Source organism: Brienomyrus brachyistius, unplaced genomic scaffold (assembly GCF_023856365.1).
Source record: "Brienomyrus brachyistius isolate T26 unplaced genomic scaffold, BBRACH_0.4 scaffold102, whole genome shotgun sequence".
Taxonomy (NCBI): domain Eukaryota; kingdom Metazoa; phylum Chordata; class Actinopteri; order Osteoglossiformes; family Mormyridae; genus Brienomyrus; species Brienomyrus brachyistius.
In genome coordinates this window covers 60,042-83,053 of record NW_026042377.1, presented here as the reverse complement: position 1 = coordinate 83,053, position 23,012 = coordinate 60,042, and the positions used below count along the sequence as shown (strand labels likewise).

Sequence of the window (23,012 nt, the reverse complement as noted above, 5' to 3'; positions counted from 1 at the left end):
TATGTTTTAGAAGATAATACTATTTTGTTCAATCTAGCTGACGTAAGATGATCGTTCGTCAGGACAACCAACTAATTAAGAACAAATTAAGTGCATTTGATTTCATATCAAGAAATACAATTGAAAGAAATTGATTACTTGTTTGGAAATGTACATGTGTTTGTACCAAAATACATTAAATAACATTTTGTTCGTCAAATTGATATTAGTGATTTATCGCAGATACATTTCCGGTGGCCGAATGACATTTTTCATGAACCAGAAGTTGAATCGACACTGCAGACGAAATGCATTGTGGGTTGAGGCACAAGCCTTATCTAGCGTGTCCTTTATTAAAAGCTTGAACGCTGCCGCGGGAGTAACACATGTGGCAAAATGGCGGCTCATATTCAAGGCAATGAAAGTAATAGATTTACGTAGCTGCATTTCCGCAGAGTAAAGCTTTTTGCTATAGCCAAGATAAATTCTCGAAAATCCTCAGATTGGTTATAGGCGCTGTCTCTCCAATCGTTTTTGTTTTGTCATGAATATTAATGACCTTATTATATTTTTTATCCAGAATGTATACTTTTTAGTAAACTATTTGTCAGAAATAAGTACCTTGGGGAATTATCACGGACATTTTTATCAAAATACATTTTTAAGCACGTATATTGTATTTAAAAACATAGCTTAAATATATATACCTTTTGCCACGGACACGCTTGTCCATGTATAAGGACTGACTATCCCTGCTTCCAGCTACCTTGCAAATGTATAAGTACACAACACAAATCCTATCTGATCTCGTTTTGCGTCATTGGATATTAAAGCATTTCTTGAAAAAGATGCTCCATTGCTATTAACTTTTATTGACATATACATGGATGCCCCAGCACCAGTTTAATGTTTTATAATCCTAGCATAAAAATAACATACTACAATCGCATCCAGAAGCTCATACTTCCATTCATTTCGCGCTTTTTAAAAGCCGCCAACACGCATGGCCGGTGCTCTTATAAGCCCCTCCCACATGTGGCGTCACCAGCGAGACACCGGTTTTGAAAGCCGTCTGCTTCTGTAGACATGGCGGCCGGAGTGGGTGATTTAAAATGTTTCTTTATTAGGTTAATTGGGATAATCCTCCTATCTCTGCTGTTTTCTGACGCAGCTGTGCCTGTGTGGGATGAGAATGGCTACGTACTGTACTGTCCGTGCATGGGTAATTTTATTTCGTTTACCTTGTATTGTTTTTGGATATAGTACCAAGTACATTTCCACAGGCAGATTAACCAGCCACTTTAAACTGTGCCAGTTTAACAACCGATTCTGCTGCACATGTGGTATACTACCTGCCTAAGTACATGATCGCCTGTGTTTATGACAGTTTAACTTTGCGATTTCTTTGTTACACTAGTAATTACTTAATTCGTTTATTTTATTTCAGGTAGATTTGGCAATCAGGCAGACCATTTCTTGGGGTCCCTGTCATTTGCCAAAATGCTCAATCGGACGCTGGCAGTCCCGCCCTGGATCGTTTATCGGCACCACACGCCCCCTTACACCAATGTAAGCAGATTGATTGACATAGATGTATTTAGGATGTTTTATCTGTATTAGCCTGCTGTACCTGGAACCAGAGTGATAATTAAGGCAATGTAAAGTCACATTCAAAATGTATATCCCCTCATCCCCCAACCATACACGCGTAAAAAGATGCACATCCCCTACGAAGAGTTTTTCCAGCTGGATGCCCTGCATGAATACCATAGGGTGGTGAGTCTGGAGGACTTCATGGAGCATTTAGCACCTACACACTGGCCTCCAGGCGAAAGGGTGGCTTATTGTTTTGAGGTGGCTGCCCAACGCTCTGCTGACAAGAAGACCTGCCCCATGAAGGTAAGCAATTTATCACAGACACATAAACTTAACACTATAAACATAACAAGATTGACTTCTGAATTCACAAGTTACTGCTTGCACACAGCACTCTCCCCGAGCTTGATTATAAATTGTTTGCGTACTGGAATGTTTTTCTGAAAGATTTAATTGAATGTTTTATGTCGAGAGTTTACTGAAGAATCGATATGATTTTTGTTTTTGATGAATTCCATGTATTATCTTCTATACCCTACTAACGTGAATGGATTTGACAAAGCCTGCAGTCCATGTTCTGTTTTACTTCAGAAATGCTCATTTACCATGAAATATACACTGTAAGATAAAGTTAGTATTATTTCATTCAGTTGTGTAAAGTCAGTTACATTCTAGCATTTATGCTAAGACTTGGTTATTTAAGTGCAGCTCCTAATATGGAGTCAGCAGTTCTTTGTCTTTCAACAGTGTGTCGTCATATTTTTCCATTTTCATATTTATTTTGAACGTTACGTTGCATTTTCTTTTCTTCCAGGATGGCAATCCGTTCGGCCCATTCTGGGACCACTTTGCAGTGGAGTTTGATAAGTCGATACTTTTCAATAGTATATCATTTGGATCCTACTATGAGACCCACTGGATGACAAAGTGAGTGTTTAATGTAATATTTTCATAGTAAAAAAATGTTTTAAAAATGCAGGCTATAGCACATTAAATTTCTGGCATGTGCATGCAGAAATGACTTAGTCATTCTTTCAAATAGATTAGTTGTACAGACATTCCTAGGTTACCAACAGGTTTTGTTCAATAGGTATATCTTTAAGTTGAATTTGTAGGTCGGACAAAAAAATGTAGACAGTAATAATAAAATTCACTACATATAATTCTGTACTGTACATTGAGCTGATGAATGGCTAAAGCCACACAATGTTTTCATGAGTCACACAGTAGTGTATATATTTATCACAAACCATTGTATTTAATCCAAACCCTAACATTATAGGCTTTATGACAGCCCATTTGTAAGTAAGAGTTGTCAAGTCTGGCATTCTTAACCCAGCCTGTATATAAATTTTTGGCTTGTGTATTAGGTTTGCATATTTAAAAGAGACAAAAAGGACCAGTGATGGTTATATAGGGACTATGGAGAAAAATTACCTTAATTTGCTCTAGAAATTGTGGGACTTAACTTTAACCGTATTAACTTTTGTATTGTTGATGTTGTATTATAGCAGGCTTGTTGCGTACCTTTTGTGTGTGTAGATTCCCTCCTTCTGAGCATCCTGTCATGGCTCTCCCTGGAGCTCCAGCCCAGTTTCCAGTTCAGGAAGAGCATTTAGGTTTGCAGCGTTATATGGTGTGGTCAGATAAGATGGTACAAGCAGGAGAGGAGCACGTCAAAGCCCTGCTCAGTCGACCATACGTCGGCATTCACCTGAGAATTGGATCAGACTGGGTGAGATGATTGTGGTGCAGACATTCAGCGCATTTCTTACATTATGTATTGTTTTAATATGAGGAAATCACTTTGTGAGAATGTTCAGTTATTTAGCATTCATGTATATTGGATTTTTAATGGTAGCCTTATTTTTTATTAATCTAAATTTGCTTTGTTTTTGTTGTACTCTGGTTCAAAACAACATGGTATTTAAAATCTCGCAATGGCTAAAAAACTGCTCTTCCTCTCCTTTCAGCAAAATGCCTGTAAGCTTCTGGAAAATAAGGACACAGGGCCCCATTTTATGGCGTCCCCGCAATGTGTGGGATACAGTCGTCACACGGCTCGACCTCTCACCATGACAATGTGCCTGCCCGACCTGGCAGAGATTAGCCGTGCCCTCAGGCTGTGGGTTAAGAAGATAGGTGCCCGCTCTGTCTACATTGCAACTGACTCTGAGTCCTATAAGACTGAGATCCATAAGCTCTTTAAGGGAAAGGTTAGTCTTCGTGAATGACAAACCTCCTACACCCTTGATCAGTCATTTTTCATTCTGCTATTTGCACCTCTTGGATATGTTGCACTGTTCCACAAATACTGCATATATTTCTGGTTTCTTACTTTTTCCTAGTGTTTTTTTTTCTCCTATATTCATTGTCCTTTGTTGCGTATACATATTGGCTGGAGTTCTACCAAATAATATTTCACTTATGAACTGAATTGAAAATGCTTGGTAAATTCCAAATCATTTCCTGGAGCTGAAATTGAAATGGCGATTGCTCCTTGGTCTAGGGAAACATAATTGCAACTGAAGTGGAATGATAGGAAACCGAATTGAATTTCACTTAATTTCAAGAAATTTAAATTCTAATAGGTTTTCTTGATTTGCTAAGTATTATTATTATTATTATTATTATTATTATCATTATTATTATGCTAAATACTTCAGAAGAGAGCAAGCTTCCGAAGTCACATCCACAACCACACTGCTACCAGCATCAAGGGATGTTTTCTGAACCTACCATTCCATGGTTAGGAAACTAATTCTCTTGAGTACCGGAATCCAGTTCCATTACTTGGCCAAACTTGTATTCCAGGACTTAGCTGTTCAGCAGGAAAATTAAACCTGACCTATTTGTAATCCTAGCGATTTTTAAATTCTGAACAGGTCATGATTGTTCAATGCAATAAAAAGTGATATTTAATAAAAGGACATCAGTATAAATCAATAGAAAGTTTTGAGGCATTGTATTAGAGAAACAAGAATTGCAGTACACATTTTTTCCACTGCACGCAGTAACTTGCATGTCTATATATGTAACTAATCAAAATATTTCTGTTCATGTAATCGTTTACTGGATGAAATAATTTAGTTCATTTTATGGAAAATGCATCAGTTTTAAAAACAGATTTGTTTGGATCTGAAAATTGTACAAGAACTTCTTCCCTTTTCCTATTTTCCTACAGGTGAAGGTTGTCAACCTGCAGCCAGAAATGGCACAAATTGACCTATATATTCTGGGACAAGCAGATCACTTCATCGGGAACTGTGTGTCTTCCTTCTCTGCTTTCGTAAAGAGGGATCGAGATATCCATGGACGTGCCTCATCTTTCTTTGGCTTGGACAACCCTGGAAAGAGGGATGAACTTTAATAATATCAAGTAGCATTGAGGTGTAAACCCTTGAATTTACTTCATTTGATTAGTCTGAAACATCTGTCTGAAATGGCTATGAATGGTTTTTACCGATAGAAATGAGAATTAGTAGGTCAGCTACAAGGAGGAAATAATAATGGAAATGGTCACTTTTTAGTATCTCTTTACCCAATTCAACATACTTATATTAATGTAGAATTGAGATACACTGAGTTTCCAAAATATATATATTTTTATATGCACTACAGTATTATACTATAGAATGCCAGTTTGATACTGATTTGTTTATTTGGTCCAGCAGGCCTTTCATGGCACTGGAGCATTTCCAGTTTCCCCAAACAGAACTTCTCTTCAATAGTTGAATTTGCATCCCAGTCAAGGGAGGACGAACCTGGGTCAGTTCATTAAGCACGCATTCTCCGTGGCTGCAGAAAGTACATCCCTTTCAGAGAGCATGTTATGAAAGGAAAAACAGGGAACCTAGAACCTTTTTTCCTCTCAGCTGGATTTTTCATCATGTGAGCATGGGCACATATAGGTGGTGGTAACTGATCCTTTGGATGCTAATTATAGGGAGGTCATTATAATGTTACCGCCTTGTATATCTTTCTGTTGCACTCCGATTTGTGTGTCTAAATATGCCAGCTATTTTCCAAAGAAACTCTTGAACTCACTCTGTACTTGTTTCCTTTAATGTGAGGCACGGGCAAAGTAAATGCGAGTTGAGAAGACACTGAATAGATTTCTGTTCGTTCGTGAAGTCCTGTTTTACAATGTTGTCTGCTTCCTTTATATATCCAGTAAGATGTTTTCAGAATGCAGTATAGTTATGTTAGCAGTGTATTATCATTTCATCTGCATTATTATTTTAAGCATGGAGTAATCATGAAGCAGTTTCCCTGCCTTTATTGTAACTAAACATACCTACACTATGAAGACCTATGACCTGGAAGTGCAAACATTCTTTTTCCATTCCATATAATAACGTTCAGTGTATACTGTTATGTGTCCGTTCAATTATCATGTGTTGCAGGTCAAATTTGAAGGGTGGCCAGATTTTATTCAGTTGTAAAAACCAACTAATTTAAACGCCTTTTGGAACCATTTACGCATGTGAATTATTTCTCCAACTCATCTTGCACTTTGTAATGTACTATATACAGCTGTGTATCGTCTGCGTTGACTTTTGTAACACGATACATGGAAATTGTAGAAATTACTTCACATTTTGCATTCTAGCAAAGTATGCAAGAGTTTCGTATTACATTAAAAGAATGCACACTAAAACGTATAACTATAAAATATTGTAAGGCCACTTTATTTGTTGAAATTATGTCTTTAGTATGTTTTGGGATTTATCGCAATATGACTACTATTTAGATTACCGAAAGATTCTGTTGCAAAAAAATGTAGCCACTGCTATTTTTAACACATCCAAATGGATGTCCTTAGACATATTTTGATAATTCTGTATTCCAGATAATATGGTTTTTGTGAAATAAAACTATCTTTTTCCGATGGAGTGAATTCGTCAGGCTTGGAAGGGTGGGAGGATGTTTTCTCTCATCCCAGCTTTTCCGGGTGGAGGCGCAGAGGCGCTATCCCGCTCCTTCCGGGAAAACGCAGGACATGCAGGCAGGACTGCAGTAATGGCCGATCTCGTCGCTGAGCGGAGCTCCAGGTAGTAGGCAAACGAGGAGCTGTGTCATCGGCCTGACGTTTGCTTTTTCTGTAAGTGGAAAGCACAACTTGCTGGGTTTGCTAGTTTGGGAAAAACCGGGTGATGCCTTGATTTTCTGCGCGCGGGGGGTCGCGCTGAAGCTCGCCTTCCTTCGCACGAGACTGTTTTGCCGTTGCTAGGCCGCTCGTGCTCGGTTGCCGTGGAGGCGACCCTTTAGTTTCATTCAGCGAAACCTTCAGCACGAAGCTGGCGTGGTGGCTGGCGCTCTTGTCGGCGTTATTTTTATGTGTATTTATGTATAATATAATTCGATGTGTTTTAGACAATAAAAAGTACTGCTTGTTTAGTAGGATGGTTTACGATACTATTTAGCCCTTGAAAAAACGCCCGGCAGTAAGCAGTTTGAGACTGGTAGATTTTGTACAGGTTATTATCAGCAAAACGTATTTATGCGTTGGTTAGGTTGAATAAATTAATTCTGTCAGCTATTTCCTGACCGCTGACAATCTGAAGTAGCGTTTGCATAAGTTAATACAGGTATCGATTGTTAGAATGGAAGGGTAAGCTGGCTAATTAGCATTAGCTAATGAAAACGAATTAATTTTGCCTGGCTCGCTAGTGGCGGTCATAGACGTCATTGTCTATGAATGTTTATAATATTAATAGTGAAATCGATTAATTCAACTTGAGGACCGTCAAAACCAGATCTTCGTGATTTATAAAATGCTTTCTGAAGGAAGCGGCGATTTCCTGTGAAACATTCGTCTGTTTTATGACTGGGATTCCCAAGATCTTATATATTTAATAAAACAGAGGAAAACCCCTGGAAATTAGTATTTTGACGCTGTCGGGTCTATAGGGCGAAATGGTTTAAGACTGGAGGATCAAGCTGGCTGCGGCGACTAACAGCCACCGGTCAGTTTTATACGTATGCAGTGATTTCGGCCTGACAATTAATTTGGCTGTGACATTTTTCCCCCTGAATCTAATGTCAAAATTGAGAATCCTTGCTTTATGTGTAAATAAATAGTGATTAAAGGTTTTCTTTGTTAAAGGTTACAGAATATTTTACGTTATTGATGTTGGAGTAATTTCGTTCTTTCGTACGAAATATAATCTAAGTTTCGCTTGGGTAAACAGGATTGTTTTTTGTAGAAATACACATGAAATGTTATTAAAGTAATTTATTCTGTAAATGCCATTAAAAACGCCAGATGTTTTTTTAATTGAGTGATCTCTTCCTGCAGGTGTTGATGCTGGTGCAGTGAGTGCTGTGAAAGAACGTTGTAAGCAACAAATGAATTAAGGGGTTAAGAAACTCACAAAATGTCCAAGAGTAAGAACTCAGAGTCTGTGAAGGTGGTGGTGCGATGCCGACCAATGAACGAAAAGGAGAAGGCAGCCAACTTTGAGAGGGTTGTCTCAATTGATGTGAAATTCGGGCAGGTGTCCGTGAAGAACCCCAGGGGCACTGCCCAAGAACACCCGAAGGTATTCACCTTTGATTCTGTCTATGACTGGAACTCTAAGCAAGTGGAGCTGTATGATGAGACGTTCAGGTCACTTGTAGAATCTGTCTTACTGGGATTTAATGGCACAATTTTTGCCTATGGCCAAACAGGCACAGGGAAAACCTACACAATGGAAGGGGTGCGTAATGATCCAGAGCGCAGAGGTGTTATTCCAAACTCTTTTGAGCATATTTTCACACATATATCACGGTCACAAAACCAGCAATATTTAGTACGGGCTTCTTACCTGGAAATCTACCAAGAGGAGATCAGAGACCTTCTGTCGAAAGACCAGACTAGGCGTCTAGAATTAAAGGAGCGTCCAGACACAGGAGTTTATGTCAAAGATCTGTCTTCCTTTGTTACAAAGAGTGTCAAAGAGATAGAGCATGTAATGAATGTGGGAAACCAAAACCGTTCAGTTGGTGCCACAAACATGAATGAGCATAGCTCCCGTTCTCACGCCATTTTTGTCATCACCATCGAATGCAGCGAGATCGGCCTAGATGGGGAGAACCACATCCGTGTCGGCAAGTTAAACCTCGTGGACCTGGCAGGCAGCGAAAGGCAGACTAAGACAGGGGCTCAGGGGGAGCGGCTGAAGGAAGCGACCAAGATAAATCTTTCTCTGTCTGCACTGGGAAATGTTATATCTGCACTGGTGGATGGCAAGAGCACCCACATTCCATACCGTGATTCGAAGCTGACGCGACTTCTGCAGGATTCACTGGGGGGGAATGCCAAGACTGTGATGGTGGCCAATATTGGTCCGGCCTCTTATAATGTGGAGGAGACCCTGACTACCCTGCGGTACTCTAACCGTGCGAAGAACATAAAGAACAAGCCCCGTGTGAACGAGGACCCGAAGGATGCACTTTTGCGGGAGTTCCAGGAGGAGATTGCCCGTCTCAAAGAGCAGTTGCAGAAGCGTTCTGGCAAGAGGAAGAAGAGGAGGAGGAGGAAGAGGTTCGGGGAAGGTGGGGAGGAACTGGATGAAGAGGAGGAATATGATGATGAGGATGATGACGGAGCTGATGGGGCAGATGGAGAAGAGAAGGAGGATGCTGACTACTGGCTGGAACAGCAAGAGAAGCTTGAGAAGGAGCAGAAAGCCATCATGGAGGACCATAGTCTGGTGGCAGAAGAGAAGCTGAAGTTGCTCCGGGAAAAAGAGAAGAAGATGGAGGACCTCAGGAGGGAGCAAGAAGCTGCAGAACTGCTGGCAGCTAAAGTGAAGGTAAATAATTTCTTTCAGTGGCGCACATATTCTGAGCATGTTTTTAATGTGTCTATGACATCATTTAATGTTGTTTTTGCCCCATTTGTTCTTTTATAAGGCTATGGAGAGCAAGCTTCTGGTTGGAGGGAAAAATATCGTAGACCACACCAATGAGCAGCAGAAAATACTGGAGCAAAAGCGACAGGAAATTGCTGAACAGGCAAAATGTTTAAGCTTGAATTTTTTGCTGTTGGGTGGCTGTTTGTATCCTTACTTGTCTTAAGTGCAAGGTCCAAATGAAACACTTTACAGTTTGATGGGTTCTTTAAAATTATGTTTACCAGTCTTTTGTGTGGACTGTTGTAATATGAATTACGATTCACTTCCATTAGGAAGGACGTCATTGTTAATGTTAATGATCTATCACGTTTGTCACTTGACAGTATTTTCACTACACAGATGTATAGTGTATGCATGTGTGTGAGACAAATAAAACTTTTTTTCCCCCATCTGCCTTCACCCCATTGCTGTCATGCTTCTGCTGCCAATGCCTACTTGTCAGTGTGGGTCTTTGTTACACCCGTGGTGTGTTTACAGAAACGCAAGGAGCGAGAGATACAGCAGCAGGTGGAATGTCGGGATGAGGAAACGCTGGAGCTCAAAGAGACGTACAGCTCCCTCCAGCAAGAAGTGGACATCAAAACCAAAAAGCTAAAAAAGGTCAGTATGAGTGCACAGCAGGTCATGTTCCTACCTCCTTTCATTTGAGTTGTAGCATTGCTGTCAGTATTACAAACCTTTTTAGGAATTATGTTTCTGTGGTTGTCATGATTATTAAGTCATTGGCATAATTGTCTTTTATCAGCTGTTTGCAAAGCTGCAGGCCGTGAAGTCAGAGATCCAGGATGCCCAGGAAGTACACATCAAGGAGCGACAGGAACTGGAACAGACACAGAATGAGCTCACCCGGGAGCTAAAGCTCAAGTAGGGAACTGTAACTCCTTTTATTTCATCGCCTTTTGTACCATGACAAAATTTCAACATAACCCCTATGAAAGTGACACAATTTTGAAACTAGCTCTTTTCCTCTCTACGTAGTCTCTACTTTCCACGCATCTTTTCTTATTTTGTGTGCTTCACAGGCACTTGATTATTGAGAACTTTATCCCCATGGAGGAGAAGAACAAAATAGTGAACCGAGCATTCTTGGATGATGAGGAAGACCAGTGGAAACTGCGGCCCATCACCCGTATTCAGGAGTAAGCGTCGTGTGCTGCTCTGTGTGTACTGCCGGTCACTTGGAAAGTTTGTGTTTTGCTCTTGTCAAAATGTCTATCTTAATGTGAAAGAGGTGAGGATATGAGCTTGCGTGAGTCACCTTCAGTGGAGGCACAGGAGAGCTCAGATTAAATGGATTAAGTCTCCAAAGACAAACTTAACATGCCAAGAGTATGATTCACTCCTGGAATAAAACCAGTGCACGAGTCAGAAAGGAATAATTTTCTAGAATGGGCTTGGCTTTTCTGTGCACTCCGCTCGTCTGAATTAGTGGGGGGAGGTCACAGAAACATATGTCATTCGTCATCTGCAAGTTTTTTTAAAATCATTTCTTCATCTGCTTCCATCTGTCCTGTTGCCCCCTTTCCCAGTAACCAGCAGATGATGACTCGGCCTGTGTCAGCAGTGGGCTATAGGCGACCACTCAGCCAGCATGCACGCAGGGCTATGATGATGCGACCAGACGTGAGATACAGGGTATGCCTGCTTTTTCGTTTTGCTTTAACTGCCTTCCACTAGACTAGCTTGTGCACTGAACATTGATTTGTAAAAGCCACGTGAGAAACCAGAGCGATGGCACTATGTTAATAAATCCCTGGATGGCTCATCTGTCAGCCGCTTTTCTCTAATGCATTTTAATGACCATGTTTCTCAGGGCTGATTATTGATTTAAAGGGGATTTTGCATTAAAGGGAAACAGCAGTTCTTGTATTTTATATAATGTACCTTACAGAACTTTAATGACCCCTTGCATCTGGTTATTTTTCACGTTTGTGGCCCCTGTTTGAAAAACGGTTTCAGCAATTTAATCTTGCAGTGGTTCTTACAGGAGAGGGTAACTTGGCAGACTGCAGAGTAAAGTTGTATCATTTTTCCTGTGTATGCCTTGTGGATCAATACTGTTTGCTTTAGACATTGTAAGTGCAATGCATATAAGCTAATGGTCACAGAGGAAGCCTCATGACTGACTGTAGTGTGGTTCTCTTTCGCTGTGTCTCCAACTGCTGCTTGTTTTATCCATTATGCTTTTCAATACCAGCTTTTTATTTTGGCAAATCTGTTAAATGACGGTTCCTTTGTATTATGGAAAACTCTGGAATTTGATTTAGTTTGATTTTGATATTGTTTTCCAAGTTTGGGTAAGTATGGAAAAAGGAAGGAAAGTATACCAAGACTAATGCAAAAATTTGGCCTACTGTATGTTCTAATTTATGTGTTCTAGTAAATCTGAACTTTTTAATGTTTAATGTTTCTATCACTGATGTGAGCTGGTTGTCAGTGCCAAAGTGCACAGATAGCACTTTGAAGAGCCATGGAGTAGGGGTGTACATGTGTGCGCTTGATTAATCTCCATCAGGAAACATTGATGTATGCTACCTTGCAGTTTAAAATGCTCACAGTGGGCAAATGCGAGTTTTTACCTGCTTGTTCTGGCAATGGCAGATATTATTACTGGTTGGTTAAGGATCCCAAGTGTGAACAGAAAGCATGATACAAAACACGTGTGAAGATGTTTGACATTTCAAGCATGGGCTTGTTGTGAGCCACATGATGGGCAGAAGCATTGCCATCTAGTCGCAGCCAGTGGTGGACCCTGGCATGGAAAAGATGGCCAGTTGTCCAGGGTGGCAATCTCCTTGTGCATGTGAGAATCAGAACTTAATCATACACTACAACAGTCTAGTGCAGTGTTTCCAAATCTGGTCCTCAGTCAGTCCACATTTTTGCTCCATCCCAGCTCCAGGTGGGGAGCAAAAACATGGACTGTCTGGGGGTCACCAAGGACTTGATTGGGAAGCACTGATGTAGTGAAATGCTTTCGAGTCATCCAAGGCTAATTCAGTTGAATGGACATGATTTGGAAAGACACACACATGTCAATGTAAGGTCCCACAACTGACAATGCATATCAGACAATAAAAAAACTGTCTGCCAAAAAAGTCTTCTGCATGCATTGTAGTATTATCACTGTATTATATGAGTGATCACTTAAGACTTTTCCTGTGCCGCAGGCTGAGAACATACTACTGTTGGAACTGGACCTGCCCACACGGACCACTAAGGTGTACGAGGAGCCAGTCATTGCGCCCAAGGTGGCAGCAGCTCTGGAGGATGCCCTGCGGGATGAGGATGAAATCCAGGTTGACGCCTCCACGTTCCACAGCACCGACCTGCTGTGCAGCAGTGCTAGCAGCGTGAGGAAGCCAAAGTCCAGGTGAGCTGTTTGCTGGAATACTGCTTTGTTTTCCATTTCCTAATTTAAAAGTACATATGAAGTAGCAATGTAGTGTGTTGATTGGAGGAATAAATATTACTGCCTGTGTTCAAATAATCCTATGCAGATGACAGTGGTTGGTCTCCAAAGTATTTGTTTATGTAAATTAGTGTCTGTAAGTAAAAGTAATTCTGTTTGCAATGGAGAATATTATCGATATCACAAAATATCATGTCCTGATAATATGATGAGGTATTCCTCTGCCTGTACTTTAAACATGTCAGTGAGTCGAGTCTGTTTTTCTTTTGAATTGGTAGGGAGGCAAGCTAAGGATCAATCAGAATAAAACCCTTTTCTCCCTCTCCCATTCAGCAGCCGTCCCAAGACTGGAAAAAAGGCGAGCACTCCCAGTTCCTCACAGATTCCCTCCAGCTCAGGACATCCCCTCTACCCACAATCTCGTGGACTTGTACCCAAATGATTACTTGAGTTTCTCTATTCTGGGGGCCCTCTGCTGTACAGAAAGAAATGAAAGGACTGGTACAACCTGACTAAAACACAGGGCAGAAATCTCCCAATACAGGATATTCAAGTTCTGCTTTTTTCCTTTGGTACATTAGATTTCAAGGACCACAAGGGAGGCAAACTGTACAGGACTGTCAGTCTGAATTGTAACCTCTCAAGTGTGTTGACTGTGAATAGAAGGAGTCTTATGTCTCATGTTTAAAATTCTGACCTTAAATTGTCCTTAAAAATAACTACAGTAGAGAGTGTCAGGATACACGCTTTCCCCGTTACTTGAATCAGTGCCACGGTGCACATAGTGTTTTCTTGCTTAAAAGGACTGCATTTCCTTGACAAGGTTTGCATACATTCTGATGTTATAAAATGGCAGCACTCGTACCAGCTGCTGGCTGGGTCAAACTGCTTGTTCCTGGGCACTTTACAGATTGACACATTAAAGAGGCACTTTAAAATATGTCAAGTGCACACATTGCATAGGTGTTTGAAGTTAAAATGTTGGTGTATTTTGTGTAATATGTAATATAGCTTGCGTGCACAATTCCAGGCTGATTCTAATGCTACTCCAAAAGTTGATGAGAACTTGCTAGGACATTTCTGCTATAACAATAATTTAGTGGGGCTAAAAGCAAATTCATCAGTCCAGAATTAGGGTTGGTTTTCAGACATTTATTTATACACTTTAAACACTTGAGCAAATGATATCTTTGCTTGAATTTTTCATTGAAGATCAGGTGAAAGGAGTTTCTCAGAATATAAACTGCAAATGCCGACTGTTTGGCAGGTGACTTTTAGGCTCAGTTAAGTTTTTTGCTTGATGACATGCAGAGCGCCATTTCTGTTTTTAAGCTGTTGCTTCCAGAACATCTGGAATAGGATAATATGAGGGGAAATATACATGAACGTTTCAAGGTGCCTTTAACTTCACTCCATCATGTAAGAAGCAAATATATTTCAAAAGCGCATTCTGGAAAAAAGGAATGACTGGCACCGTCCTTTTAATATGTAATGGCATTTCTTCCTCTGTGTCAGTTTGCAAAACTAGCCAATTCGACTCATACTAGCTTTAAACAATTTTGTGACCGGTATCCAAGCAGCACAATGTTTAGAAGACTAGTTATCCAATCTCCATATCACGAAGAATTTTCATTCCCTTTCCAGCTGAACATCTGTGGTACTGTCTACTGTCTACCAGTAAACACCTCACTGCCATGCATTTGTTGGTAATGTGTTTTATGTGTTGTGATTCACTGCAGTTCCAGAATGAGTTCTTGAATTGTTGTTCGCTTTGCCTTTCACGTGGCGAATACTGAGACACAATTCAGAATTTTTGTCCTGCACCCTTACCTCCACTTATTTCCATTTAGTGCCACTGCTTGCTGCTATTATACTGTAATAACTCTAACATTTACAATGTATATAGTCTGTAAGAATGCATTGATAGATTATCCTTAAGTTTTTCAGTATATGTAAAACCTTTTCAAACATTTGATACAAAGTACCAAGTTTGCAGATCTAGCTCTTATTTTGGTATTACCTGTTTATTTTATAACATTGAAGCTCATTTTGTTGTAGGTTATTTTTCTTGGAGTAGACTTTTTAATGTAAGATTTAAGTTATGCAATACTTGTATATTTTGCATTTTTGAAATGCAGATAAAAGAATATTTTCAGATTGGTAAAATGTTTTTAGCTTTACTTTGTATAAAGTGCACAAAACCTTTTCCAGGAAGGTGGTCCACAGTTTTCATTCGCAATCTTGCGTAATAATTTAGTTTTATTGACTTTAACAAGTACGCATGCTTGGCTTCTTGCATACCTGATTTGAGAACAAATACCCATAATTAGAGAAATTGCGTCAACAACGAGCCGGAAATCACACCTTTTTTTCTAAATTGTGCGGAAAGTAATTATGTACAGCATGATTTCATACATTCATACATATTATAACGTGAATGAATATGACTGAAATGTGAGTTTTAATTTTCAAATGCTACTGTAACAGTCAACCATATAGTCATATTCACTGAATACATATTCCCTGGATCATGAAATGCATTTCCTAAATGTCCTTTCTAATTTATACTGTGATGAATAGGACAAATGTCCATGTATTTTCATTTGTGTGGCTGACTGGGAATGTTAGACTCATCTTTTTACCCTTCAGCGCTTTTTGAATTAAAGATATAAAACAAAAAAGTCCAATGATCACTTTTATAATTTTTTTTTTATTGGTGTCATTTATAATTATTTTGGGAGGGTGAAAATAAATGTCATTAATTTAAAATAACATTTGGGAATTTGAGAATGAAGGCCATGCAAGAGAAGATGCTGGCTGTTATAATTTAGCTTAATTTTATTTTTTTCTCAGCATTTTTAGCTAAAATGATGGATCTGGGTGTTTTATTCTTCCTGGGTTATGGGTTCGAATTTCACCATCAGTTTGTGTGTGGTTGGCATGTTCTCCCTGTGTTGTGTGCGTTTCCTCCTGTGGTCAAAAAACACGCACTAAAGATAACTCGTCTCTGAACTGTCCATCGAGTATCATCGTGTGTAGGTGCCTGGCAGTGAGCTGGAATACTGTCCAAGGTGTGTACTTCTGCATTATACCCATTTCTGCCTGGGATACGTTCCTGGTGACCGTGGCCAGGTAAGCTGTTAGAAGATGGATGCATGGATGATGGCACTGCTATTTTTCCTGTTTTGAATTTAGAACAGAAAAAATTAAGTACAGAATTATACTTTTGTTATGGTTTACATGACCATCTTTGATCTATTACGGTAAAATGTTGAGACAAGGAAACTAAATTATTTTCAAAAGCTGTTTCCAGATATCTGCGACCTTGCATATAAGGATCTTGCAATAAATGAATGAGCTTTGAAAAATTTTGTAGATTTTGTAGGAAATGTCCAGTATACAAACATGAGTAGGGTATCTGCATTATCATTAAAAAATAATACTTTGGTGTGTTAATTTTTCAAACTGCATTCCATGCGCTGTGCTGAATTCACTGTTAAGATCAACATTCCATGAAAAATCAAGTCATAAAAGAATATTGCTCTTAGTCTACACTACTGGTCGAAGGTTTTAGAACACCCACATTTTTCCAGTTTTTTATTGAAATGCAAGCAGTTCAATGTCTTATTGCACTCTGAAATGAAAGCATAGAACAAATACCTAAAGTTAAAAAAGTTCTTCCCAACTGTGTTGCAGAAGTTCCCACAAATGTGTGGCACTTATGGGTTGCTTTGTTTTTACCCCACTGTCCAGTTCATCCGAAACCAGCTTGATGGGGTTTAAGTCTGGAGACTGCGCTGGCCGCTCCATGTTTTCAAGCTTACCATCTTGTTCTTTTTCTTTAAGGTATTTTTGGCATAGCTTGGACTTATATTTCTTGTCATTATCTTGCTGTAGGATGAGCCCTAACCCACTAGGCGCAAACCAGAGGGCACTGCATGGCGCTGCAGAATGCTGTGGTAGCCATTTTGGTTCAGGGTGCCTCTCACTCTGTACAAGTCACTGAGCCTGGATCCAGCAAAACAGCCCCAGACCATCACACTTTCTCCTCCATGTTTGACAGTTGATGTAACACACTGAGCTGTAACCACCACTATTAAGCTGTGCTTGAAGCTGTGGTCCTGTGAGCCACCTATCACGCAAGCTGTTGACTCTCAGAAACTTGTCTTCTGCTGCCGTTGTGACTTTGGGTCTGCCAGACCTCTTCCTGTCAGAGTTTCCCCCAGTTTCTGAGTGGCTTTTGATGGTGAAGGAGACTATACTCATTGACACCATGACTTTCTCTGCAATTTCTCTGTAGGACAGACCTACACTTTTGAGTGTTATGATGGTTTGTCTCTCTTCTATTGTTAATTTTTCTTTAGCCTGACATCCCCTTTATCACAGGTGTCCACCATCAAGTTCTGGGAGGCTTACAGTAGAACAAGGGGTCCCCAGAGGGGGCACCCACAGCTCCCCACCTAAGGTCTCCAAGAGGCCTAGATACACTGAACTGATGTTCAGAGCATTGGCAAAGGCAAGAGTTAGAGCCCATCCCTCAACAAAGTCATAGTGAGACGCCCCTCATTTAGTGGGGTAAACTCCAACGTCCTGGTACCAAATCTGGGGGGCTATGAATAGACCTGGCCGTGCCTGGTGCCTCTTACCGAAGACAACTCCAGGATGGAATAGACTTCAGGCTACGTTGTAGCACATTAAACACTGTTAACACTGTTGCATATCACCACTTTGCACGTGTGGAGTTTTTGAGCAGGATAAGTGGTTGCAAGAGATTTATGTGGCTAACACCTATTTTAAAGCTATGAATATTAATATCATGCACATACTCGACTCCACTTTAAATGCTACTGATTATGACCAAAGCAAACAAACATCAGTTTGTTAGAGGAAAAATGCTAATGTAGAAATTTTGTTTTTAAGTTAAACTCTTGGCCTAGAATATATTCTCTAATTGTGAATATCAAAAATAATGATGATCAAATGAAACTGAAGAGGTACAAAACATGTTTATTGAAACATCTCAAACAATATTTTATTAGCAAGCTCATTTTAAGTTGCATAAAAATAGAAAAATGACATGGACAAAAGTGTGGGAAAATCGTTCCTGTTTTACAAACAAACACATTGCAGCTGAAGTGCTGCACTTGCACAAGAGCTCAGGATTTCAACAGAAGAAAGCAAAGTACAAGCTATCACGTGTCTATCTGGTATTTAAGCTGCGTGGTCATAATCAAACTACTGCACCCACCTCACACTGGACACTGATGCAAACTCTGGAGGAATGTATAGTAATCCAAAACTGTTAGAACCATTATTCCAAGTACCAGTGTCGCATCAACAGATGACAGGATATATGGAGAACAGGACCCGTCTGCTACAAATTTATTTTTATTTACAATTTCTTCTCAATGGTTCCGAAGTGTCATTTATAGGTGTGGAGACCCCACACTGCTAATGAATCTTAGAAAGAACATTTATCTTCCAGAAACATTAAATCCACTAAAGACTACCTCAGCTTTTCTCCTAAAGGTCAATGCTTCTGCACCACGAGTCAGGTTTTGCTTCTCAGAGTCCAAAAATTTAACCAAAGTAGTATACTGAGCACCATTACTCCATCCTAGAAATATTTCTGGTATTTTAATACAAGAAAGGAGAAAGTGAGTCTTTATTTAACCAGGATAAAGGCTCCCCAGAAATCTTGTTTTCAGCTGCAGCTCAAGAAGTGTTTGCTAAGATGCCGCTTGTTTACTTTTGTCGGTAGTACAACAAGTACATTTTGAGTGGTTCGGGCAATGGCAGGGAGAGGATTCTCTCTCTTAGCAAGTTAATTGCAGGCTCTTGTGCAGAATCTCTGTTTCCCCTCTCCTCTTCCTCATCTTTGGCCTGGTACCCCACCCCAAGACGCCCTAGCTGACCCTCCTCCTCCACACCGTCACTGCTGTCATCGTCAAAGGATTCCGGAATCATGCGGTGCTCTAAGGTGTGTTTGCTGGCCAAGAGCACAGAGTTGATGCGTCGCCGGTGAATGCGCCTGCGCTTGAAACAAGGCCCGCTCTTGGGTACCCCCAACACTGGCCGCTGACACCCAGCGGCCCCGCGCTCATGACTGGCCCCCAGAATCACCTTCAGGGTGTGACGTATGGAGATGCGTGCCAAGTCTTGCAGCGTCCGCACTTCGAACATCGCTGCTTCAGGAGATTCACCAGAGGATGTGCATTTGTACAGGTAAATGAACAGAGTGACAATAATGGGAGGAAAAAATTCAAGAGGTTATTTTTCTCACTACCAAGATAAACACTCTTTTACTGGTTAAACAAAACTAATAATAATCAATGACAACTTGGTGTAATGTAGCCTGACACAAAGCGGCGAGCCACTAACCAAGTTAGAGTTCATTATTTTCGTATAACCACACACCTTGAAGTGGTTTATCCCGCTTATACCACGGCTAATAAAGATTACACTAGTCATAGTTCATTTTTTAGAAGAAAATTAAATCAATTAGCATTTAATAATGTTACATTGTGCCCTTAAAAATACAGTCTCTATAAGGATAGAATGTCTGGTCAGGCTATCACTGGAAGCACCTACGCAACATTGCTGGAGCTATAAGAAAATAGTATTGAACAAAGCTGTGGTATAATCTTGAATATTTTATTAACGTTTGTCATTTATATGGCTGATTCTGCACACTTACGTAGAGAGACCTCTGCGGATTGGCTCCTGTCTCCATTCTTTGGCAGGACAAGAGGAGCAAAAGAAACTGCAATGATCTTCTTTGTTTCCCAGGTACTGTGACTTGTGCGGATGATCTTTGTCAGCTGTAAGAAACAGGAGAACTAAAATGTGCCCTGCATGTAAAAAACATTTACATGTGAACATTTTGTTTCTTTCCAAAATGTAATAATTTAAATTGTGAATTTAACTGTATTTTTTTTAACACAAAGTTCCAAAGTAAGCAAAATAAGCTGAGTGGAAGGGAGACTACTCCCACGGCTGGCCTAAGCAGCTGATATAGCTTGACCAATTTTTACCCTCCATCAGTGTAGTCAAAAAAAATCCATCAAGATTGAACTATACTGCTTCATCTAACACAAACACAACCACAGAAGCACACTTGGTCAATAGTCACTTTAGATCATTTGGAAGGAAAAAATAAGTCCTTTAGTGAGATCTACAAATCCTTTTGCATTACCAATAACAACTGCAGTGTCCGTGCGAAGCACCAAGAGTAGAATTAATGGACTAGTGACTAAAGCAAAACGACGTGTACAGTAAAGAGTGCTTTAAGCATTACACTACGGGGGATAATGCACACCACATCATTCTCCAATTATGCATTTTTATAGGTATTTATTAATAATTACACTGTGTCCATTCATCCCAATGACTGTAAGCAAGTGATAGCTATTGAATATGAAGGACACATACATACATCAATCCATCCATATGTCCATTTTCTATAAGTGCTTGTCCTATGGGCCTTGCACCCATAGCTTCTGGGACAGGCTCCAGACCCATACTGTACCAATTTGCCCCTTTGCTTGTCACTGGGGCTGTACCCTCAAGTGCCTGCCAATTGTACCCTAGCTGTAGGTAACTGTACCTTTTAAAGTTAAAATCCAAATTGTTTTTAATGGTGCTGGATGAACACATCAAAGTGACTCACCTTCTCCTCCAGTGGCAAAACCAGGATTCCCCCAACCTTCAGAAGGTTCTTCATAAAGTTCTCATGCTCCCTTTGTACCCCTGCTCCACAGTAGACCCTGTCATACTGTCTGCAATTTGGGATGATCTCTAGGCAGTTCCCAACCACAAAAGAGGGCTCGCAAAACTCAAACCTGCACGGGGACAAATCAAAATATATCAGTCTTCAATGCGTATAAAAACAAGTTCATCTTATGTTACACAACAAAACAAATATTTAATAAATGTGTCACCAGGTCTATGCATTTTCACCCCTTAAAGGTGGCAGCTATGGATTTTCCTACACAAGTAGGGAGTGCACAAGAAGTGTTACTTGTCAAAGCTGTCGCTGGTTTTGATGAAGAAATCCAGTTTCTTGTAAGCATAATCTATGACATCTGCATGAAGCTCAACCCCGTGGTTGACACCAAAAGGACCTGGCAAAAAAGTCAGTGGTCAGAAAATGAATAAATTGTGGACTTACATCAGCAATGAGAAATCCCACATTAGAAATGGCCATATTTTGTATGGTAAACTAAAGTTGTTTGTGCAGAAAAAAAACGTTAGAAGACTAAACACACATGTTCCAGTTTCAACATACAATTAACTGATCTTGCAAGACAAGTTAAACATGCAGCAATGAATATTTATTTTGCCAAATAGTTCATTACACAATCTATCGGCAAGGAGCAACTGCTTCTGCAGGAACAACTGAATATTCAGCAGTTTCATCTCAGTTTGAACAGTTGAGGACCAGAAAGGGGATCATCTGACATCTCAAACTTAGTAAAAGGTCTCACCGAGAATGAGGCCCACCATGGTGCTGAGGTAGCCCGTACCGCTGCCTAGGTTCAGGAAGGACAGCCCTGGCTGCAAATCCAGGGCCTCCATCACCTCAGAGTAGATGCAGGGAGCAGACAGGTGGATGTTTCCATGCCTCCAGGCGAGGTCTTTATAGGCGTTATCACGGAACTCCTCCAAATAATAGTCAGCACGGTCAATGGCCCGAAAAGCCTGCTCCACCAGGTCGGAGCGAATGTAATGTGCTTCCTTCAGGTTGTCAATCAGCTCATCATTGTCTTCCCCAGCACTTACAGCCCCTCCCATTTCAGCAGCACGAAAAGGCCTGAGTAGGTGTCTACTCCTGCAAACAGGAAATTGGGGTTAAATTTAAATTACACAGAATTTGTTTAAAATGCATATAGGACGTGGGATGCATTATCTGCCCGGCCATTTTAAACAACAATCAACCAATAATAAGTCTTGCACACATTTTCCCTGATTCATACAAAATATTTCTCATATTGTTTTATACATTTTTTAATATGGCACAGCACCATGGATGGGTTTCAGCACAAGCCACAATAAATAAAATGACTGGACAATGTCATATTCAGGGAATGCAGGTGTCCTTTTTCTGTCACACAAGAGATCAAGAGCTAAATATTTGCGGGCGTGCCACCAGTTGATGGCGCTGGAGGGTTCATTTAGTAATAAACACCACCACTATTTCCTGCGGGGGATTTACATGCACTGTGTTTCCTTATTTGTCCATCGTTTTTCCCCGTATGCAGGCTTATTTAAAAAAAATGCAATCTTTCCATCTACTAATAAGAATGCCACGTTATACTATTTAATGCACGTGGCACCTTATAAACATGAATCATACGAAATAATAGAACTGCCATACTCACAATGCTAAAATGTTGGCTATCGAATCGTAGCGCTACCATTTACAAGCAGCCTGACTTCATTCGGAAACCGACGCTTAATGCAACTGCGCAACAAAATTACAGCAACTGTAAGGTGCTAAAGTTCGCCCACCTTCATATATATTCCCCGGTATCTTAAATCGGAAATATAAAAAAACGAAAGAAGAGGAGGAAATAAACGGAGGAAGTTTCGCCACGGCTGAGAAGAATAGGTCACGCAAGTAGAATTAGTTTAGGCATTAAAATGTTTTTACCAAGAGTATCTCGATTTGGAAAGAGAATAACGTGTCGCTGCACGATGGTGCCCCTTTTTTCCAGCGCTTCCTAGCCAGCGCCACACTGCATGTAAACATTTACCACCTGACCAACCGACGTCATGCGCGCTCCCGGGAGTCGGGGAGTTACCGGCACTATTCGCCACATTCATCTAACACATAATTTCTCCTCTAAAGAGAAAAAAAGAATTCCCCTCAGATCATGACCTTAGCGTGGTGGAGGGGGTTGTGTACTTTGACAATCCACTGAACGATGTATTCTGGAGTTTTATCTTTCTGTATAATCTCCCTTAGCAAACAGCTTTGTGAAACGAACGACGATCCAACAGAGCATAATGAAAAAATAAAATAGAGTAAGGAGTATGCTTATTGGAGCTACTCGTGGATCCAGGCCTGATGGTGGTGTTTGTGGGGGGGACACTTAGTAGTCGGGCCATCCATGTAACCC

General features: G+C 40.3%; 3 protein-coding genes across 7 annotated transcripts; 2 read left to right on the top strand and 1 right to left on the bottom strand.

The window, feature by feature from the left end:
* Positions 1-1,027: 1,027 nt before the first annotated feature.
* LOC125727543 (GDP-fucose protein O-fucosyltransferase 1-like) lies at positions 1,028-5,686 on the top strand. Of its 2 annotated transcripts, XM_049004343.1 has the most exons (8): positions 1,028-1,201; positions 1,427-1,548; positions 1,696-1,878; positions 2,390-2,502; positions 3,118-3,310; positions 3,549-3,791; positions 4,760-4,965; positions 5,250-5,686. In XM_049004343.1, exons 1-7 carry the CDS (start codon positions 1,066-1,068, stop codon positions 4,943-4,945), a joined length of 1,176 nt encoding a protein of 391 aa, XP_048860300.1. In that variant the 5' UTR covers positions 1,028-1,065; the 3' UTR covers positions 4,946-4,965; positions 5,250-5,686. The 2 variants fall into 2 exon arrangements, with proteins under 2 accessions (XP_048860300.1, XP_048860299.1); XM_049004342.1 differs by having other exon boundaries at positions 4,760-5,686.
* An 851-nt stretch (positions 5,687-6,537) lies between these two features.
* Positions 6,538-15,578, top strand: LOC125727542 (kinesin-like protein KIF3B). 2 transcript variants are annotated; one of them, XM_049004341.1, is made up of 9 exons: positions 6,538-6,679; positions 7,877-9,377; positions 9,478-9,579; positions 9,957-10,079; positions 10,225-10,343; positions 10,502-10,618; positions 11,009-11,114; positions 12,650-12,852; positions 13,228-15,578. In XM_049004341.1, exons 2-9 carry the CDS (start codon positions 7,956-7,958, stop codon positions 13,331-13,333), a joined length of 2,298 nt encoding a protein of 765 aa, XP_048860298.1. In that variant the 5' UTR covers positions 6,538-6,679; positions 7,877-7,955; the 3' UTR covers positions 13,334-15,578. The 2 variants fall into 2 exon arrangements, with proteins under 2 accessions (XP_048860298.1, XP_048860297.1); XM_049004340.1 differs by having other exon boundaries at positions 6,539-6,679; positions 13,225-15,578.
* Positions 15,579-17,897: 2,319 nt separating this feature from the next.
* Positions 17,898-22,647, bottom strand: LOC125727566 (protein-L-isoaspartate O-methyltransferase domain-containing protein 2-like). Of its 3 annotated transcripts, none has more exons than XM_049004380.1 (6): positions 22,544-22,647; positions 21,378-21,721; positions 20,912-21,014; positions 20,561-20,732; positions 19,589-19,712; positions 17,898-19,079 (listed from the first exon to the last, which is right to left on the bottom strand). In XM_049004380.1, the coding sequence occupies exons 2-6, from the start codon at positions 21,682-21,684 to the stop codon at positions 18,637-18,639; spliced, it is 1,149 nt and encodes a 382-aa protein (XP_048860337.1). In that variant the 5' UTR covers positions 21,685-21,721; positions 22,544-22,647; the 3' UTR covers positions 17,898-18,636. The 3 variants fall into 3 exon arrangements, with proteins under 3 accessions (XP_048860337.1, XP_048860335.1, XP_048860338.1); XM_049004378.1 differs by having other exon boundaries at positions 22,272-22,646; XM_049004381.1 differs by having other exon boundaries at positions 17,898-19,076; positions 22,272-22,646.
* Between the last annotated feature and the right edge of the window lie 365 nt (positions 22,648-23,012).

Excerpts from the sequence above, each read along its gene's own strand:
- LOC125727542 (XM_049004340.1), top strand. The coding sequence starts at position 7,956 with ATGTCCAAGAGTAAGAACTCAGAGTCTGTGAAGGTGGTGGTGCGATGC. Across the intron at positions 9,378-9,477 it reads TGCTGGCAGCTAAAGTGAAG|GCTATGGAGAGCAAGCTTCT; the intron begins GTAAATAATTTC and ends TTCTTTTATAAG. Across the intron at positions 11,115-12,649 it reads GACCAGACGTGAGATACAGG|GCTGAGAACATACTACTGTT; the intron begins GTATGCCTGCTT and ends CCTGTGCCGCAG.
- LOC125727543 (XM_049004343.1), top strand. The coding sequence starts at position 1,066 with ATGGCGGCCGGAGTGGGTGATTTAAAATGTTTCTTTATTAGGTTAATT. Across the intron at positions 1,549-1,695 it reads ACACGCCCCCTTACACCAAT|ATGCACATCCCCTACGAAGA; the intron begins GTAAGCAGATTG and ends ACGCGTAAAAAG. Across the intron at positions 3,792-4,759 it reads ATAAGCTCTTTAAGGGAAAG|GTGAAGGTTGTCAACCTGCA; the intron begins GTTAGTCTTCGT and ends ATTTTCCTACAG.
- LOC125727566 (XM_049004380.1), bottom strand. The coding sequence starts at position 21,684 with ATGGGAGGGGCTGTAAGTGCTGGGGAAGACAATGATGAGCTGATTGAC. Across the intron at positions 20,733-20,911 it reads ACCAGCGACAGCTTTGACAA|GTTTGAGTTTTGCGAGCCCT; the intron begins GTAACACTTCTT and ends GTCCCCGTGCAG. Across the intron at positions 19,713-20,560 it reads TTTTGCCACTGGAGGAGAAG|CTGACAAAGATCATCCGCAC; the intron begins GTGAGTCACTTT and ends TGTTTCTTACAG.